Here is a 20,748-nt window from a genome sequence, read left to right on the forward strand (position 1 = left end):
GAACAAGTGCAACCCTCTGAGGAGTCTCTCCTCCTGCCCCTGGGTTGGGCGAGGTCCACAGGGTCGGGGCAGGGGTCACAGAACAGCAGCTTCTGACTTTCTGGCAGGATGGGCAGAGGCCTCCTCTGAGTATTGGCCTCCTGCTTACTCTCCCACTCCCCTCAGACCTGGCGGGGCAGCTCCCATCCCCATCACTTTCTGGATCCTCATGGCTTCCACTCATCCCTTCAGAGGCCTTTTGCCTCAGGGACAAGGCTTTTTTTGGTAAGAGACAGGGCCTCACTCTGTCGCCCAGGCTGGAGGGCAGTGGTGCAATCATGGCTCACTGTTGCTTCAACCTCCCGGGTTCTAGCAATCCTCCTACCCCAACCGCCTGAGTAGCTGGGACCAGAGGTGTGCTCTACCACCATGCCTGGCTAATACTCTTTCCTTTCTTTCTTTTTTTGGTTTTAAAACAGATGGGGTCTTGCTGTGTTGCCCAGACTGGTCTCAAACTCCTGGCCTCAAGCAATCCTCCTGCCTCAGCCCCCAAAGTGCTAGTATTACAGGCATGAGCTACAGTGCCCAGCCAGGGACAAATGTTTGCATTAAATTTCCCCTGTTCAGCTTACTGGTGAGGCTTCATTTCCTGTCTCACATTTTCCACACATCTGTAAGTCTCCATTTTGTACAACTTGAATCAGCTCGTGGTCCTGAGCACTCAAGTACATCGTGCTACTGGAACCTTCCACCACCACTTTACTGCAAGGCTTTAAGTCCTAAGACACACTGGCTGTGGCCGATGAATTACTCCAACCAGAGCCGGCTACAGGACTATGTACAAAGGCACGAGACCACAAGGCGTACAAGACAGGCTTACCTGAAAACAAACGAGTGTGTTTCTAGTACGGACAAGTGCAGGCAGGCTGTCGACACCAGGAGTGACAAGCTCAGTTCAACAGGGATGGCACGGCCAAGCCTGCAGCCTGGGCACCAGGAGGACACCACGCTCAACCACCCATGCCAGTGGCCAGAGATGGGCACTTAGGGGCGTCTCTCCCACCCAGAAGCCTGAGCTCCCTGCACTCCCTTTAATCAGACCATTCAGGCATTTGACCGTGAACTGTACTGACCACTCCCCATTCCCTGTGCATACGGCTCGTTACCACACGCTCTCTCTTCTTTCTGCCTGAACCTTCACTTCTGCCTCATGGGATCTGGGGGTGGAGGATGGCCCTCCCCACTCCCAGCGCCCTCCCTGCCCAGGATCTGTAAGTAGTAAGTCTTTGAACGTGTTTCCTATCGTGGTGGGGACTTAATTTGCACCTTCCACAAGGAAGAACCAGGGGCTGCCCAGGCTGGGTTTTCTCAGGCATGTGGGGGACACAGGGCAGGCCCCAGCACCAGAGCGATGGTCAGGCAGGCATAACCTGGACGTGAATCAGACAGGAGCCATGGGACGTCTGCCAGTGTAAGCAAGTTTCCTGGAGGGACTCCTGGACTTCGGATGGACATTAAGCTGTCCACTGGGTCAAAGATGCATCCCTTGAAGGGTGCAGGATAACCTTCATCTCCCCTGAGTACAGGACTACCGGCTGCCAGGCACTGGACCCGTTTAGCTGGGGGCTCTCAAGACTCAGGCTGTCCACACTGAAGATGAACACAGAGGACCCACTCTGCATCACACACGGGAAATGGCGTCCTGTTAGTATTTTCCTTTCTTCTCCTGGAGTCAGGGGTCTCGCTCCGTTGTCCAGGCTGAACTGCAGTGGTGTGATCACAGCTCACTGTAGCCTCAACCTCCTGGGCTTAGGCCATCCTCCCGCCTTGGTCTCCCGGAGAGCTGGGCTTACAGGCATGAGCCACCACACCCTGCCCAGGCTGTATTTTCTTTTTTTTTTTTTTTTTTTTCCAGGAGACGGAGTCTCACTGTGTCTCCCAGGCTGGAGTGCAGTGGCGCGATCTCGGCTCACTGCAAGCTCCGCCCCCCGGGTTCATGCCATTCTCCCGCCTCAGCCTCCCAAGTAGCTGGGACTACAGGCGCCCGCTACCGCGCCCGGCTAGTTTTTTGTATTTTTAGTAGAGACGGGGTTTCACCATGTTAGCCAGGATAGTCTCGATCTCCTGACCTTGTGATCCACCCGCCTCGGCCTCCCAAAGTGCTGGGATTACAGGCTTGAGCCACCGCGCCCGGCCTGTATTTTCTTTCAAGTGGCCTGTAGTTCCCACTCAGTCCTTCCTGCTTTGCTACTATGATCAAAAGCTTATCAATTTCCACATAAAAGTAAACAGTTACCAAAAATACATTTTGGTGAGACACAGGCAGTGCCAGTCCTCTGGACCCGCGGGGTGGGCGGGGGGAAGCCAGGCGTGTTTCGCAGTGTCTGGCACAGCGGCTGGCCCCACTCCTCTGCAGGGATCCACCGCCTTCCCACGCTGAAGCCCCGGGGACCTGCCAGAGGCATGTCTGCTAGGAATTCACTCAGACTGAGGGTGAGGGAACTCAGTTCTCGCAGGGACAGCTCGCAAGGGAGGCTCGTGCTCCTCAAACACCTGGGGCAAGAACCACCCTTTGCAAACGTTCCCTGTGTCTCAGACTGACACTGGGGGTCTGAACTCCATTTCATGAGATGACTGATCACGTCTGGTTGTTGCCATCATAGCTACGGAAACCTCCAGCAGCTCCGATTCCCGGTTTAGTCCTGCTCTCCTCACAGACGTCGCAGACCCCACACTGAACAGCCACAGAACGGCAGTCAGAGGCGGCCAGCCCACCCGTCACCAAAACTCATCTCCTGTTCCTACTGAGCGTCGGAGCCACGGGTTTCGCCAGAGGTCGCGCAGCAGATCCACACCTGTCCGCAGAGCCCCTCCTGCGCTGAAGGCACAGCTCTCCCTCCATGCCCGCGGGCGGCAGCAGCCCTCCGGCCCACAGTCAGCGGTTGGAGCTCAGCCCCCGTAGGGCCAGGCCTAGGCTGAGCCCACCACACCCAGGCCGGTAAGGCATGTTTAGTTTTTATTTCATTATTTTTATTTTTGGGGGGGAATTTTTTATTTTTTTTTTCATTTTCTTTGGCAAGGCATTTTTATATTTCTGTTGGACGAGTGTCTACTCTTAGGTCTAAGTCTGTGATACTTTAAGGAAAAGTACCTGACATCATAAAGACATGAGTTACACAGAACTGAAATGCAACGTGTGTTCCTTCCCGTGTGATGGCTCCCGGCCACTCAATCACAGGACACCCAGGCCTGGATCTGGCTCCATCCACCTCATCTCTAAATACCTGCCTGGGTATTTCTGGGGTTCAAGCCCTGCTAAGAACGGCCTTCACCAGGGCGCGCCCCCTGTACCTGCAAGGACGCGCTCCACGGCGTACTCGAAGTTGAGCGTGTGCACCGAAGTGTGTCCCTCCCGCGCTGCGTGCAGGGCAGCCTCGTTGCAGATGTTGGCGATGTCAGCCCCTGCCAACACAAACGACAGCCAGGGCACGGTGGGGTGGGGTTCTGCTCTCTATCAGGGCTTAAGAGGAGGAAGGGGCCCTCAAGGAAAAACAAAGATGGCCGGGCGCGGTGGCTCACGCCTGTAGTACCAGCACTGTGGGAGGCTGAGGCAGGCAGATCACCTGAGGTCAGGAGTTGGAGACCAGCCTGGCCAACACGGTGAAACCCCGTCTCTACTAAAAATACAAAAATTAGCCAGGTGTGGTGTCGGCGCCTGTAATCCCAGCTACTCCGGAGGTTGAGGCAGGAGAAATGGTTGAACCCAGGAGGCAGAGGCTGCAGTGAGCCAAGATCGTGCCACCGCACTCCAGTCTGGGCGACAGAGCAGGCCTCTGTCTCAAAATAATTAATTAATTAAAAGGAAGAACAAAGAGAGAAAAGAGACCAAGAACCAAGAGTGCTGGTGAGAGCGTGTGGGAGAGAGGCAAGGGGAGCTGGCACCAGCAGTAGAGGTGGGGAGTGGCAGGCACTGTGACCATGTTCCACTGAGGCCATTTCACAGACGAGACAGAACCGCCAAGCTCCGCCGCCCTGACACCCGTCTCTCTCCTCCCAAGGGCAGTTCCACACCCCCATCTTGTGACATTCCACCTAACAGCTCGTGGGCATTGATGGCAAAGAAATTAAAGGCTCTCGGTATCCACAAAATTCTTGTGAAAGATCTTAACAAGGCCGGGCGCGGTGGCTCAAGCCTGTAATCCCAGCACTTTGGGAGGGCCGAGGGCGGGTGGATCACGAGGTCAGGAGGATCGAGACCATCCCATGGGCAACATAAAAGGGAAACCCTGGCCTCCTACTTGGGCATTGGCAAAAACTAGCTGGGCGCAGGGCGGCTCTCAGTCCCAGCTACCTCGGAGGCTGAGGTGCAGAGAATGGCTGGACCCGGGAGGCGGAGCTTGCAGTGAGCCGAGATCGCTGCTTTACCGCACTCCAGCCCTGGGTGACACAGCACGACTCATTCCCAAAAAGTAAAAGATCTTAACAAACAATCAAAGGGGAAGTTGATCTCAATAAAAGGGAGTTTTGTTTACATTGTTTTAAAATGTAAGCCACACAGAAAAAAGCGTCTTGATGTACGATTTCTATTTCTACAGCTTGACAGAGACTGTGAGGGTCAGAAGGAGGCGGCTTTGCCGGCACTGCGTCGTCTGACCCCAGGTCTGACGGGAAACGCCGGGATGACTGGTCACACTGTGTGGAGGCAAACGTACCGCCACTATCTCGAGTCAAGCACAGTCTGCTTTTCCACCCCTGGGGCAGAGGAAGGAGTGGGGGTGCCGTCTTGACCTCCTGCCATCCCACATGCACATCAGCTCCCACCCAGGCCTGTACTGAGCAGGGGCCCCCAGAGAAGGCAGCGCCCACCCTACACAGGAGGCCTCGATGTTGTGTGCACAGGTGAGACCACCGGCCCTCAGGATGTGACGCTGCTCAGGCTGCGGGTTGAGAACATACCGCTGAATCCTGGTGTCAGCTCTGCCAGACGTTGGGAGTAAAAGGTGCTGGACTGGGTCAGCTTCAGGCTCTTCAAGTGCTGCTCAAAAATCTCCCGCCTCTCCTGCCAGAACCAGGGGAGGAGGACAGACCGCTGCGTTCACGCCCAGTGACTGCCGCAGGCGCTGCATGTTTGTCTGTGGCGGGAGAGGGGGGTCCCCGACGCGCCTGCCCTGAGGACAAGCCTCAGCTTCCCAAGGAGCTGGGATTACAGGTGCGCCATCACGCCTGACTGAGTTTTGTATTTTTAGTAGAGACGGGATTTTGCAAACTTGCCCAGGCTGATCTGGAACTCCTGGCTTCAAGTGATCCACCTGCCTCGGCCTCCCAATGTGCTGGGATTACAGGCGTGAGCCACCACGCCTGGCCATGAGCAGCATTTTAAACATGAACAGAACGCTCTTGGATGGCCGGGTCCAGTGGCTCACACCTGTAATCCCAGCACGTTAAGAGGCTGAAGCAGGCAGCCTGGCCAACATGGTGAAATCCTGTCCCTACTAAAATAGAAAATTAGCCAGGTGTGGTGGTGCACGCCTGTAATCCCAGCTACTCGGGAGGCTGAGGCTGGAGAATCACTTAAAGCTAGGAGACAGAGGTGGCAGCGAGCTGAGACTGCGCCGCTGCACTCCAGCCTGGGGGATAGAGTGAGACTCTGTCTAAAAAAAAAAAAAAAAAAAGAACATTCTTGGAAGCCGAGGTGGGGATCACTTGAGGCCAGGGTTTGACACCAGACTTGCCAACACAGTGAGACCCCGTTAAAAATTAGCTGCCACGGTGGTGCCCGCCTGTCGCAGTCCCAGCTCCTCAGCTTGAGCTCTGAAGGTCAAGGCTGCAGTGAGTGGCGATCGCAGCACTGCACTCCAGCCCGGGTGACAGCGCAACACCCTTTCTCTAAAAATTAAAAGAAAAAAATCAGAAAGAAAAAAGAGAGCCGCCGTCCCCTGGAGAAGCAGCCGCAGGAAGGGCTTCCGCTCTGCCCTTCACTCTCCAACTCAACAGAGGCCGAGCACCGGCTGAGGCATCAGGGCAGCTGCCTGTGTGAGCCCAGCCCTGCTCCCCAGGCTGCACTGACACACCACGAACCTACCAGCAAACCCCGAGGCCCTCTCTCCAAACCCTCCCCTCCATGAGCTGAACTCCTGCTCCCTCAGGGCGGCAACCAAGGCCCTTTGGCCAGGAGGTGTAATGTCTAACCAGAGCCCTGTGACAGAGGAGGGAATCAGGCAAGAGGCCTCAGAACTTCTACTCCCACCCCGATTTCAGGGCAGCTGCACAGTCCACATCTCCAGAACCCACGCTCTGGATGGAAGGAAATGATGCCGCACAAGAATAAAGTTTCCCATGATTTTTCCTCCTGGATTTTGTTTCAAAGGATTTGCTATAAAAACCAGACTGATACCCAGGATAAAAGGAAAACTAATAGCGGGTGAAAAGAACTGCAAAGCCCCCAGCAGTGAGTGCAGCAGGTGGCAGGTCTGCTGGGGGCCTGCGGCCCACATGGGGGCTGCGCTGGACAGTGCCAGCACCTGCGGGGCAGCGACAGGCTTCACACCAACAAGTGTCTTAGAGGAGAGGCCAGACCACCCAGGACGAGTGAGGGCGGCCCAGGTGGACTGGGAGAAGCTGGGGTCCTGGCACTGACCTGCAGTGTGGGCAGATCAATGAAGACGTGCCGGTCCAGTCGGCCTGGCCTCATCAGAGCACCGTCCAAAATGTCAGCTCGGTTCGTGGATGCCAGGACGATGACATGGTCTGTGGTGCCCATTCCTGAGGGGACAGACAGTGGCCCTGAGGGTGGGGGTCCTGACACAACAGATTTCCCCTGCAGGTTCCCCTTCAGGATACAGGAGGGAGAGGGACCCTCCCCGCCCCAAGGCCCAGAGAGAAAGGAACACCTGGTTCTTCTGTACTAGGAGCTGTGATCCTTCCCTCATCGCTCCCAGCCAACATCACCAGGAGCAACAGGAATTTCCCTATTTTGACAAGTGATAACAGCACACCATCCTGGGGCTGGCTACTGAGGCAGAACTGTCCAAGGCCCTCCTGGAGCTCCCACGGCATCCTGGAACGTCCCTGTCTCATGGTGCCACCTGGGAACCGTCCTCACAGCCGCTCCCCAACCCCATCATTATTAGTGTTACTTTGTTACATTTTAGCTAACACTCGGCTTTAAGCTGTGTCTTTGAAACATTTTATCTTCAACGCCTGGCCTTAAGCCCTGGGTTTCAGGCTTGAGGTTTGTCATCGAGAATTTAAAAGTGAGCCCAGAAAGGATCACTCATTCCCAGTGTCTGTGAACCTTGACTGGCCCCTGATGTGAATAAATCAACTGCGAGATGATTATGAAGCTGCTGGGAACACCTGACTGGATGCTTGTAAGAACGTTCAGGTGTTATGATGCTGTGATATTTCTCTGAATTTAAACAAATGTACTCAGAGCATGTAAGATTCAAAACTTTGGGTCTGCTTTCAAAGAATCCACTTGCCTGGGCGCGGTGGCTGATACCTGTAATCCCAGCACTTTGGGAGGCTGAGGCGGGTGGATCACGAGGCCAGGAGTCCGATACCAGCCTGGCCAAGATGGTGAAACCCTATCTCTACTAAAGATACAAAAAATTAGCCGGCCGTGGTGGTGGGCGCCTGTAATCCCAGCTACTCGGGAGGCTAAGGCAGGAGAATCGCCTAAACCTGGAAGGCGGAGGTTGCAGTGAGCTGAGATGGCACCACTGCAATTACACTCCAGCCTGGGCTAGAGGGCAAGACTCCGCCTAAAAAAAAAAAAAAAGAATCCACTGGTGGCCGGGCACGCACAGTGGCTCACGCCTGTAATCCCAGCACTTTGGGAGGTTTACACGGGTGGATCACCTGAGGTCAGGAGTTTCGAGACCATCCTGGCCAACATGGTAAAACCTCGTCTCTACTAAAAATACGAAAATTAGCTGGGTGTGGTGCATGCCTGTAATCCCAGCTACTCGGGAGTTTGAGGCAGGAGAATCACTTGAACCAGGAGGCGGAGGTTACAGTGAACCGAGATTGTGTCACTGCACTCCAGCCTGGGCGACAGGGCAAGACTCTCAAAAAAAAAAAAAAAAAAAAAAAAAAAAAGGAAAAGGTCCACAATAAACAGTGTTGAAAGTAAAGATTCGACGAGACCTCCCGTGACTAATGTAAGAAACCCTAAATAGGCCGGGCGCGGTGGCTCAAGCCTGTAATCCCAGCACTTTGGGAGGCCGAGATGGGTGGATCACGAGGTCAGGAGATCGAGACCATCCTGGCGAACACGGTGAAACCCCGTCTCTACTAAGAAATACAAAAAATAGCCGGGCGAGGTGGCAGCGCCTGTAGTCCCAGCTACTCGGGAGGCTGAGGCCGGAGAATGGCATGAACCCGGGAGGCGGAGCTTGGAGTGAGCTGAGATCCGGCCACTGCACTCCAGCCTGGGCGACAGCGCGAGACTCCGTCTCAAAAAAAAAAAAAAAAAAAAAAAAAATACAAAAACCTAGCCGGGCGAGGTGGCGGGCGCCTGTAGTCCCAGCTACTCGGGAGACTGAGGCAGGAGAATGGCGTAAACCCGGGAGGCGGAGCTTGCAGTGAGCTGAGATCTGGCCACTGCACTCCAGTCTGGGCGACAGAGCGAGACTCCGTCTCAAAAAAAAAAAAAAAAAAGAAACCCTAAATATCCCAGCACGTTGGGAGGCCAAGGTAGGAGGACTGTGAACCCAGGAGGTGGAGGCTGCAGTGAGCTATGATCATGCCCCTGAACTCCAGTCTGGGCAATGGAGTGAGACTCTGTCTCCAACAACCCTGTGTTCTTAGGACAGGACCCTGAACGCTCTGAGGGGGCCGAGGGGAGGGGCCTAACCAGCTTATCCAGGGCCACTGTCCTGAGTTTCACTAAGCAGTAGCCGCCAGGACAGCACAGCGGCTCAGTCCAAGCCACACCCCACTCCCAAGCAAATTAAATCACTCCCGAATTTCAAAGGAACTATGAAAGACACAACCATTCTCCCTGGTTCCCCAAGTCAGAATGTGATAAGCTGGGACGCTGGGTCCCAGTTCCATTTCTAGAAGGGAGATGACAGAAGAGAACCACCTGGCCAAGGCAAAGGCGGTGCCTTAAAAAGACACGACTCGGCCGGGCGTGGTGGCTCACGCCTGTAATCCCAGCACTTTGGGAGGCCGAGGCGGGCGGATCATGAGGTTAGGAGATCAAGACCAAAACCCCGTCTCTACTAAAAAATACAAAAAATTAGCTGGGCGTGCTGGCGGGCGCCTGTAGTCCCAGCTACTTGGGACGCTGAGGCAGGAGAATGGCGTGAACCCGAGAGGCGGAGCTTGCAGTGAGCTGAGATCGTGCCACTGCACTGCAGCCTGGGTGACAGAGCGAGACCCTGTCTCTGCAGAAAATAAAGTCGAAGCATAAAATGTTTACAGTAGCCTTTCCCGTGTGTGGCTGCATGTGAGGGGCCGTCACCTCAGCTTCCGCCACCAGGGGACGACTATGTCGAAGGGAGGCCTCTGTGAACTGCTAGGCGTCCGCGGCTCCCGCATGTGGTCAGTGCTGACGCTCCCATCACTGCTTTCTAGCACAGGAGCCGGGACCTGGATGTCCACAGCCGGTGGAGCCTCCAGTGCTCTCTGACTTACGCCCTTCCCAGGGGGGTCTGGGGTCCACAGGACACCGCCATGGACCGGCTGACATAACCAACAAGGCTGGGGCTTTTCTCTTCCCCAGCGAGATTTTCCCACGACCGGCTCAGCATCTGCCCCATCCTGCACACTGCCACGAACAGAAGCACCAAAGCCTGGCCGGGGGCCTCGGGGGGGCTGAGCGCACAGCTGTGGCTCTGCATAAAGAGACTTGTTCAGAGCTGGCACAACTCAACAAGAGGCCTTCACTCAGCGGATGCCCGGCCTCAGCAAATCCGGGGCGGAAGCAGCTCTTCTCATGACAGCACAGAGAGGTTATGTGGAAAAGGTCGTTTGATAGATGCTTGCCTTTGGGCTCAAGTCACTCAAAAAGGTGTCTCTGTCTTCAGTGCGAAAGGCAACCCCAGCAGAGCGGGCGACATTGCCCTCTGCCCTGTGGGCTCTGTGAGGCAGGAGCGGGCGGCACTGCCCTCGGTGGTCCTGCGGGCTCCATGAAGCAGGAGCGGACGACACTCCCCTCGGCCCTGCGGGTTCCGTGAGGCAGGAGCGGGCAGGGGTCTCTCCTCTGAGCCTCCTCATGGTCCCCTGGGAGGGCACCTGGTCAACGCGGAGAAGGCCACAGACTCACAGAACGAAGACCTCGGTGTCCACGCCGTGCCCACACGGCACAGCCACCCGCCTCACCCAAACTGTAGAGAGTCCTAAGACTCTGTGGCCAGAACCCAAGGTGTCCTGCAGATTTCTTCAAAACCCAAACCACCCACCTGTCCTTGAGCAGCCCCCAGAAGCAATGGTCAGAGCCACATCAAAGGCCACACAGCACCAAAGAGGCCACATAAAGATGCTCCACAGAGAAGCAGTGCGGCGAGCCTGGAGGCTCCAGAGGCCTCTAAAATGCATGGTGATCTCCACTTGAGGTGCGGGGCCAGCTGCCCCAGCAGAGGCGGTGGGGTCTCTGGACCTCCCAAGGACCCATCTCTGAGGTGTCTCTCCTTAGTGACACTTCAGACATCACAGAATCTGAACTGCTCACCCCACATCTCTGAAGACATTCTGTTCTCTGAAAACTCGACTCCCATGACCACTTGCTGTGTGTGCAGAAGGCGGCCGTTCAGGTCTCGGTTGCTCACGCATTAGTTCCTGAACAAGCATGCTGAGAGACGACTGCAGACATGGGGGACAAGCAGCAGGAGAGGGTGAAGCATTCTCCGCAAATGCCGCAGCAACGCCGCTGAGTCCTGGACACTGTTGGGAATCTCACTTTCATCCTCTACCCTCGGAGCTTTCAGAGCCTACAGAGCACTTCTGTGGGCATCAGTCCATCTGACTTCACAGCAGCCCAGAGGCAGACGGGAACGCGGGGCACCCAGGAGAGATGGGCGCCAGCCCAGGGCACTCGGGGCACCCAGAAGAAATGGGCACCAGCAAGGGGAATGCGGGCACCCAGGAGAAACACGTGCCAGCACGGGGAACACAGGGCACGCAGGAGAGACGGGCACCAGCACAGGGCACGCGGGGCACCCAGAAGAGACAGGCGCCAGCGTACGGAACGCAGAGCACCCAGAAGAGATGCACGCCAGCCCAGGGCCAAAGCCCTCAGCAGAATCCACTGCCAGCGACAGGTGCAGTGACACTGTAAACCGCAAGGCACACAACACTGCTGCACTGATCGGGCCAAATGCACTGCTCGACCTGACCCTGAGGACATGTCACAGCTCCAGAGACTGACATTCCTGAACGTCACTGGCCTATACAGAGTGTCACAGTCACCAAAGACAAACACCAAGAAACAGTGGAGTCCGCCTGTAATCCCAGCTACTCGGGAGGCTGAGGCAGGAGGATCACTTGAGTCAAGGAGTTCAAGACCAACCTGGGCAACACAGCAAGACCCTGCCTCAAAAAACAAGACCAAGAAATGACACAGGACGGGAAGAGACCGAGGAGACCGAACATCCACGTCGGGGAGCGGAAGCACCCGTGGATGGGTCTGGGGGGCAGTCACAGACGCCGTGGCCTGGGGCTCGCAAGTACCCGTGGATGGGTCTGGGGGGCAGTCATGGACACCGTGGCCTGGTCCAAACCTGCAGACCACGTACGTCATGGTCAGCCTTTGGGGAGCTCGCAGGAAGGCATCAAAGAACACTCCGATTGGCCGGGCGCGGTGGCTCACGCCTGTAATCCCAGCACTTTGGGAGGCCGAGGTGGGTGGATCACGAGGTCGGGAGATCGAGACCATCCTGGCTAACACGGTGAAACCCCGCTCTACTGAAAATACAAAAATTAGCCGGGCGTGGTGGTGGGCGCCTGTAGCCCAGCTACTCGGGAGGCTGAGGCAGGCGAATGGCGGGAACCCGGGGGGCGGAGCTTGCAGTGAGTGGAGATCGCATCACTGCACTCCAGCATGGGCGACTGAGCGAGACTCTGTCTCAAAAAAAAAAAAAAACAGAACACTCCGACCACCGTGGCAACGCTTCTGTAAGTCTAAAGGGATTTCGCAATGAGAGGTGAAGCAAGTTCCCCCTTAGCTGAGTGGTCAGAACTGGGCTGTGCAGGCGCTAAGACACACGACTCCAAGCAGCCACAGGCAACAAAGAAAACAGCAAGTCAACAGTTCTCTTGGAGCCAGATCACTTGGGGAAAAAAAGTCTCCCTCATCTACGATACCTAAAATGTAACTAGAATTCTGATTAAAAATAAACCTTACAAAGCAGAGACTTCAAAAAGATGCTTGTACTTATGTAAACACAGCCCAATTCACAACAGCCCACGTGTCCACCGACGGGCGAATAAACAAGAGGCAGCTTCTACACACCAGGCAGCATTGTTCAGCCTCAAGGAGGAAGGAAATCGTGACACGTGCCCAGCACTGACGGCCCCTGGAGATGTTATGTGCGTGAAAGGCGGCGGAGAGCAAAGGACAGACACCGCAGGACTCCAGTTCTATGAGGTCCCTACGACAGTCACTCAGAGACAGACAGCGGGACACAGGCTGCAAGGGGCTGAGGATGGAGAATGGGGAGGGCTCAATGGGGCCAGGTTTTTGATTTGAAGAGAAAGTTCTGGAGACACACGGTGGTGGTGGTTGCTCAACAGGCGAATGTACTTAATGCCGATGAACTTCAGAATGATTAAAATGGTAAATTTATGTGAATGTATTTTTTAAATTGTTTTGTAGAGACAGGGTCTCGCTGTGTTATCCAGGCTGCAATGCAGAGGCTGTTCACAGGCAAGACCATCGCACAATAGACCACCGAGCTCGGGCTCCAGCACTCCTTCTGCCTCCGCCTCCCAAATAGCCGGGAACACAGGCACGCACTGCCAAGCTTGGCTATCTGTATATTTTACCACAACAATATCCACATTAAAAAAAAATAATAATAATCTTGCAAAAGTAGCTCAGGAGAAAAATAGTTCCAGGTCACCTTTACTGGGTCAGCTCCATTTAAAAAAAAAAAAATTGTCAAAGCCAGACCAGAAGTCATCTTCAAGGGGTCACAACATGTGGGGTGCCTCCCTCGCCACAGTGCAGCGCGCTGATGCTCTGCTCGGCCCTCTAACCAGAGTCTCACCTTCTCCGGGGGCACAGGGAGGCGTGGCGGCACAATCACACAGACCCATTACAGACCTAAAGACAGGAGCGGCACCAGCTCCTCCAGAACCTGTCTAGCGGTCTTTCTGGGTTTTGCTGGAAAGCCCCTAAAAAACAGTAATAATGCAAAAAAAGGCTGGGTGCCGAGGCTCATGCCTGTAATCTCAGCACTTTGGGAAGCTGCGGCAGGCCGACCGCCTCAGGTCAAGAGTTGAAGACCAGCCTGGCCAACATGGTGAAACCTCGTCTCCACTAAAAATACAAAAATTAGCCGGGTGTGGTGGCACGTGCCTGTAATCCCAGCTACTTGGGAGACTGAGGCAGGAGAATCGCTCGAACCTGGGAGGCGGAGGTTGCAGTGAGCCGAGATCGTGACATGTACTTCACCCTGGGCAACAAGAGTGAGACTCCATCTCAAAAAAATAAAAAGATTACATCTGACATACCGCTTCTATTCCTACTTATCTTTTTTACTATTGCCTTGACGTTTTTTAAATTAAAAGTTGTGCTTTTTTTTTTTTTTTTTTTTTTTTTAGATGGAGTCTCCCTTTTTTTTCCCTGTTGGGGTGCAATGGTGAAATCTCGGCTCACTGCAACCTCCACCTTCCGGGTTCAAGCGATGCTCCAGAGCAGCGGGGATTACAGGCACCCGCCATCATGCCCGGCTGATTTTTGTATTTTTGTAGAAATGGGGTTTCAGCATGTTGGCCAGGCTGTTCATAAAATCCGGACCTCCGTGGTCTGCCTGTCTTGGCCTCCCAAAGTGCTGGGATTATAGGTGTGAGCCACTGTGCTGGGTCTAAAAGCTGTATTTCTTTTTTTTTTTTTCTTGAGACAGAGTCTCACTCTGTCACCTAGGCCGGAGTGCAGTGGTGCGATCTTGGCTCGCCACAACCTGTTCTGAAAGACATCGGAAAACCTTCTCTGATGGTGCAATGGGGGTGTGGGGCGCACGAGCACTGACCGTCCATTTCTACCAGAAGCTGGTTGAGCGTCTGCTCCTCCTCCGTGTTGGAGAAGCCAGACATGGTGGTGGAGCGCTTCTTGCCCACCGCGTCAATCTCATCGATGTAGACGATGCAGGGGGCCCGGGCTCGGGCTTCCTTGAAGAGGCTTCGCACGCGGGCAGCGCCGAGGCCTGAGGGGACACAGAGAGAACCAGAAAATGGGCAGATAATAAAAAACAAAGTCTCCTCCCGTACCTGGGCCAGACAAAGTTCTACACAAAGGACAACTAAAGCTACCAGCCCCATCCCCTGCAAACAGACACACGGCAGCTGCTCACGGGGGCCCCTGGCCACCCCTCAGGGTTCACACGCACCGTGCTGGCCCCCCCAGGCCACAAGTGACAGCGGCTTTGAAGCAAACACCACATGCTCCGCAGACAAAACCCCTCCTCTAACCCAGACCTCGCTTTCCTTCCCTACTCCCCGGCCCACCTGTTTCCCTTTCAGACCAGCCACCAGAGGAAGGACATGTGAAAGGAGCCAAGTGGTCAGCCAAGTCCACCCACAGCCCCCAACCACAGCACCTACCTCCAATGACCTCCACGAACTCTGGGCCGGCCATCGCCAGGAAGGGCACCTGAGCCTCCGTGGCCACCGCCTTGGCCAGCAGCGTCTTCCCACAGCCAGGGGGACCGAGCAGCAGTGCGCCCTTTGGGACCTTGGCGCCAAGCTGGAGGAAGCGCTCTGGGCTCTGGACGGCAGCAGATGATGTGACACTAACCACGTGGGGTTTCATTGTTTTGTTTTGTTTTTTTTTGAGGTAAGGTCTCTCTGGGTCATGCAGGCTGGAATGCAGTGGGTGCCATGAGAACTCACTGCAGCCCTGCAGCCTCAATGTCCTAGGTTCAAGCCATCCTCTCACCTCAGCCTCTCAAGTAGCTGGGACTACACAGGCATGTGGCACCATGTCCAGCTACTTTTAAAGATTTTTTGCAGGCCGGGCGCAGCAGCTCACACCTGTAATCCCAGCATTTTGGGAGGCCGAGGTGGGCAGATAGCCTGAGATCAGGAGTTCGAGACCAGACTGGCCAAAATGGAGAAACCCCGTCTCTACTAAAAATACAAAAATTAGCCATGCACGGTGGTGGGTGCCTATGATCCCAGCTACTCGGGAGGCTGAGGCAGGAGAATCACTTGAACTGGGGGAGTTGGAGGTTGCAGCGAGCCAAGATTGTGCCACTGCACTCCAGCCTGAGTGACAAAGTGAGACTCTGTCTCAAAAAAAAAATTAATTAAATAAAAAAATTTTTTGCAGAGACAGGGTTTCCCTGTTGCCCAGGCTGTCCTACTCCTGGGCTCAAGCACTTCCCCTGCCTCAGCCCCTCAAAGTGCTAGGACTACGGGTGTGACCCACTGCACCAGGCCTGCAGAGGGAATGTTTAAGTAATGCACGTGAAAGGCAGCTCATGCGCCGCCACCAACTGGCTACGGGGTTTATGGGGTTCTGGAAAAAGCGCAGAACTCTGCAAAGGATGAAGGGCCCAGGATGGCTAATGACACAGTAGGCATGGGCCTTGGCAGTCTCCGCTTGGCTGAACCATGTGCAAGGGGCTTGTGCTGCTGGTTGAACAGGCACCAGCACCTGCCTGGTGTTCCCATGGGACACGTAGAGGTCACCACCAACCCATGACACATAATCAATGGAATTCCAGGTCCCACAGGAGCCCTTCTGGGAGAGAAGGAAGGTTGGTGTCTGCCCACTCCTCCCTCCTGGTCTGTGCTGCTCTCACCTTCAGATAATCCACAAACTCGCGGACCTCCTGTTTGGCTTCGTGCATTCCTGCCACGTCTTTGAAGCTGACTCCTTTCCCCGTCTTCCCATCCACAATCGTGAAACGAGCCATTTTAAGCTGATTCTGTGCAGAAAGAACAAAGTGCAAGGAGCTGTGCAAAGTGAGGAAATCAGCAGCACAACGCAAGAGCTCACCCACACACCTCAGCCACACCAGCCCCACGTCTCCATCCCAGGATCCCAAGGCTCCACTTGTGTCAGACTGACAAGGCTCACAGGTCGGTCTTCAGGCACAGAAAGGAAATGTTTCATGTCATTAATTAGTAAGAAAATTGTCTAGCAAGTTGCCTTAAAAAAATTATTCCTGGCCGGGCGTGGTGGTTCACGCCTGTGATCCCAGCACTTTGGAAGGCCGAGACGGGCAGATCATGAGGTCAGAAAATTGAGATCATCCTGGCTAAGACGGTGAAACCCCGTCTCCACTAAAAATAAAAAAAAAATTAGCCAGGCCTGGTGGCGGACGCCTGTAGTCCCAGCTACCCAGGAGGCTGAGGCAGGACAATAGTGTGAACCTGCGACGCGGAGTTTGCAGTGAGCTGAGATCACACCACTGCACTCCAGCCTGGGCGACTGAGCGAGACTCCATCTCAAAAAAAAAAAAAAATTATTCCTGGTCAGGTGCGGTGACTCACACCTGTAATCCCAGCACTTTGGGAGGCCGAGGCAGGTGGATCACCTGACGTCAGGAGTTGGAGACCATCCTGGCCGACATGGTGAAACCCTGTCTCTACTAAAAATATAAAAATTAGCTGGGTGCAGTGGTGGGAGCCTGTAATCCTAGCTACTAGGGAGGCTGATGCAGGAGAATCGCTTGAACCCACAAGGCAGAGGTTGCAGTGAGCTGAGATTACGCCACTGCACTCCAGCCTGGGGGACAAAAGCAAAACTCCATCTCAAAAAATAGAAAAACAAATTATCCCCAAATTAGCCGGGTGTAGGGGTGCGCGCCTGTAATCCCAGCTACTCAGGAAGCTGAGGTAGGAGAATCACCTGAGCCCGGAAAGTTGACTCTCAAGTGAGCCAAGATCACACCACTGCACTCCAGCCTGGTGACAGTGAGACCATCTCAAAAAAACAGAAAAACAAAAAGAACAACCTTCCACACAAACTAATTTAACATCTTTTGCATAAACCGCCTTTTTTTTTCTTTTTGAGATAAGGTCTCCCTCTGTCACCCAAACTGGAGCACTGTGGCAGGATCTCAGCTCACTGCAACCTTGACCTCCTGGGTTCAAACGATCCTCCCACCTCAGCCTCCTGAGTGCCCAGGACCACAGGCGCCACCACCAGGCCTAAGTGGAAACAAGGTGGGACAGTGTGGGCCCTGCCTCCTCCCTGCTGGTAACTCCCCAGGCCCAAAGCCGAAGGGAGGGGGTGCCACACAAGGAGCGTGCACTCCATGATAAACGCCGCAAGATAAGGTTTCTCAAGTGTATTAAGGTTGTTTTTTTTTTTTTTTGAGACAGAGGCTTGCTCTGTCTCCTAGGCTGGAGGGCAGTGGTGTGATCTCGGCTCACTGCAAGCTCTGCCTCCCAGGTTCACGCCATTCTCCTGCCTCAACCTCCCCAGCAGCTGGGACTACAGGCGCCCGCCACTACTCCCGGCTAATTTTTGTATTTTGTATTTTTAGTAGGGACGGGGTTTCACGATGTTGGCCAGGCTGGTGTCGAACTCCTGACCTCAGGTGATCCACCCGCCTTGGCCTCCCAAAGTGCTGGGATTACAGGCGTGAGCCACCCGTGCCCAGCATTCTTTTTTTTTTTTTTTTTGAGATGGAGTCTCGCTCTGTTGCCCAGGCTGGAGTGCAGCGACGTGATCTCAGCTCACCACAACCTCCACCTCCCAGGTTCAAGAGATTCTCCTGTCTCAGCCTCCCGAGTAGCTGGGATTATAGGAGCCTGCCACCACACCCGGCTAATTTTTGGTTTTTTTTTAAGGAGAGACAAGGTTTCTTCATGTTGGTCAGGCTGGTCTCGAACACCTGACGTCAGGTGATCCACCCACTTTTGCCTCCCAAAGTGCTGAGATTTCAGGTGTGACCCACTGTACCTGGCCTAAGGTTGTTCTTTTAAAGACAACCTGGCCATGTGAGGTGGCTCAAGCCTATAATCCCAGCACTTTGGGAGGCCAAGGCAGGCAGATCACGAGGTCTGGAGATCCAGACCATCCTGGCTACGGTGAAATCCCGTCTCTACTAAAAATACAAAAAATTAGCTGGGTGTGATGGTGGGCGCCTGTAGTCCCAGCTACTGGGGAGGCTGAGGCAGAAGAATGGCGAGAACCTGGGAGGCGGAGCTTGCAGTGAGCCGAGATCGCGCCACTACACTCCAGCCTGAAAGACAGAGCAAGACTGTCTCAAAATAAATAAATAAATTGGCCAGGTGTGACGGCTCACGCCTGTAACCCCAGCACTCTGGGAGGCCGAGGCGGGCGGATCATGAGGTCAGGAGATCGAGACCATCCTGGCTAACATGGTGAAACCCCATCTCTACTAAAAATACAAAAAATTAGCAGGGCGTAGTGGCGGGCGCCTGTAGTCCCAGCTACTCGGGAGGCTGAGGCAGGAGAATGGTGTGAACCCGGGAGGCGGAGCTTGCAGTGAGCCAAGATCATGCCACTGCACTCCAGCCTGGGTGACAGAGCGAGACTCAGTCTCAGGAAAAATAAATAAATAAATAAATAAATAAATAAAAAATAAAGACAACCTTTAAAATTCCTCAGATTCTTCGCTAGTTGGAAATAAAGGGGAAAACAGTCTTTGGTGATCGTAAAAAAAAATGCCGATTTGGCCGGGTTGGTGGCTCCAGTACGTTGGGAGGCCGAGGCAGGCAGATCACCCAAGCTCAGTAGTTCAAGACCGGCCTGGCCAACATGGTGAAACCCTATCTCTATAAAAATACAAAAATTAGCCAGGCATGGTGGCCCACACCTGCAGTCCCAGCTACTCAGGAGGCTGAGTTAGGAGGATTGCATGAACCCAGGGGGTGGAGGTTTCAGTGAGCAGAGATCATACAACGGCACCCCAGCCAAGGAAAAAGAAGGCGGCGCTCCGGAAAAAAAAAAAAAAAAAAAAAAAAAGAAAGAAAGGAAGGCCGGGTGCAGTGGCTCACGCCTATAAACCCAGCACTTTGGGAGGCCGAGGTGCATCACCTGAGGTCGGGAGTTCGAGACCAGCCTGACCAACATGCTGAAACTCCGTCTCTACTAAAAATACAAAATTAGCCAGGCGTGGTGGCACATGCCTGTAATCCCAGCAACTCGGGAGGCTGAGGCAGGAGAACTGCCTGAACCTGGGAGGCAAAGGTTGTGGTGAGCTGAGATCACGCCAATGCACTCCAGCCTGGACAACAAAGGCGAAGCTCCGTCTCAAAAAAAAAAAAAAGAAAAGAAAAATGCAGATTCAATTGCCCTGTAATCTCACATGGCTCAGGCACCCCAGAGTTAGGGTGAGAGGCCCTCAGGCAACACTGGTTACTACACGCCTTACAGCCAGCCCGTGGGAAGGGAAGGGGAGCTGCTGCCTCGCTGTGGCTTCAGGCTGCCCTCTGCCACGGGTGTTCCCTGCGTGTTTATCGTGCAGCTCACAGGAGACGTATTCAGCAAACACAAAGCAGAAAAAGAGTTCAGAGGGCTCTGACTGACAGAACTTACAAAAGCACTGAATCCACCTTCCCTGCCAGTCATTCCGGCCAGACGGAAAACACACCACAGGATGGCCAGGCCCACCGCTGTCATCCCCACGGAGTACAGGGCGCTGCCGGAAGAAAGAGAGGCAGGCACAGGCTCAGAGAGTGTCACGTGACACACACGTTTCCAAGTCAGAACCACAGCTGGCAACGCTTCCAAGATGAGACGAGGAGTCCCTACCTGTGGGACCGATGCACAGATTAAAACAGTTGTGGAAATGGGTTCTCTCGTCTCGTTCTTGCTGACTGTGCTCTGACATGAAAGTTTCCCAAATGGTCCGATTGAGTGTGCAAATGCTGGAGATACCCAGTGATCTAGCCAGCCCTGTGACAATAACAACATTCTGGTTTTTCTATTTTCAGTATATTTTGTTTTCAAAAGTAAGTGATCAGTTTCAATCAGGCAGGCAAGATCAGCCTAGCAGTATAAAGCAAATCTCAGGCCAGGCACGGTGGCTCACGCCTGTAATCCCAGCACTTTGGGAGGCTGCGGCGAGTGGATCACAAGGTCAGAAATTCGAGACCACTCTGGCCAACATGGTGAAACCCCATCTCTACTAAAAAAATACAAAAATTAGCCAGGCGTGGTGGCGTGCGCCTGTAATCCCAGCTACTCGGATGGCGAAGGCAGGAGAATCGCCTGAACCCACGAGGTGGAGGTTGCACTGAGTCAAGATCGTGCCACTGCACTCCAGCCTGGGCTACAGAGCAAGACTTCATCTCAAAAAGAAAAAAATAACAAACACACACTGTCTCGACTAAAAATACAGAAAAACTTAGCTGGATGTGGTGGCGTGCATCTGTAGTCCCAGCTACTCAGGAGGCTGAGGTGGGAGAATCACCTGACTGTGGGAGGTCAAGGCTGCAATGAGCTGAGACTGTGCCACTGCACTCCAGCCTCGGCAACAGAGATCCTGTCTCAAAAGGAAAAAAAAAAAAAAAGCAAATCCCAGGACTTTCGCCCTCATACTGAAGGAGGGGCTGCCCCGGGCCTGCCCCAACCCTCCATCTTCTGTACATCATCAGCCTACGAAGACGTGAGCAGCACAG

At 54.2% G+C, this 20,748-nt stretch overlaps 1 protein-coding gene across 9 annotated transcripts in view; it reads right to left on the reverse strand.

The window, feature by feature from the left end:
- SPG7 (SPG7 matrix AAA peptidase subunit, paraplegin) overlaps positions 1-20,748 on the reverse strand; it is a 50,726-nt gene that overhangs the window by 8,554 nt on the left and 21,424 nt on the right. For 7 of the 9 annotated variants that reach the window (XR_002519363.2, XR_002519364.2, XM_009197071.3 and 4 more), the window contains 7 exons: positions 19,664-19,766; positions 15,951-16,076; positions 14,749-14,911; positions 14,178-14,351; positions 6,617-6,741; positions 4,936-5,038; positions 3,331-3,441 (listed from right to left, as the gene is read on the reverse strand). Coding sequence is in view for 6 of the 9 variants with exons in the window: in XM_009197071.3 (XP_009195335.2) it covers positions 3,331-3,441; positions 4,936-5,038; positions 6,617-6,741; positions 14,178-14,351; positions 14,749-14,911; positions 15,951-16,076; positions 19,664-19,766 (905 nt within the window). In the remaining 3 variants the exon portion in view is untranslated. Of the gene's footprint in view, positions 1-3,330; positions 3,442-4,935; positions 5,039-6,616; positions 6,742-10,107; positions 10,870-14,177; positions 14,352-14,748; positions 14,912-15,950; positions 16,077-19,663; positions 19,767-20,748 lie in introns of those variants that run through there. The other 2 variants (XR_002519365.2, XM_021932302.2) reach the window with 2 other exon arrangements.

This window comes from Papio anubis, chromosome 18 (assembly GCF_008728515.1).
Source record: "Papio anubis isolate 15944 chromosome 18, Panubis1.0, whole genome shotgun sequence".
NCBI classification, from domain to species: domain Eukaryota; kingdom Metazoa; phylum Chordata; class Mammalia; order Primates; family Cercopithecidae; genus Papio; species Papio anubis.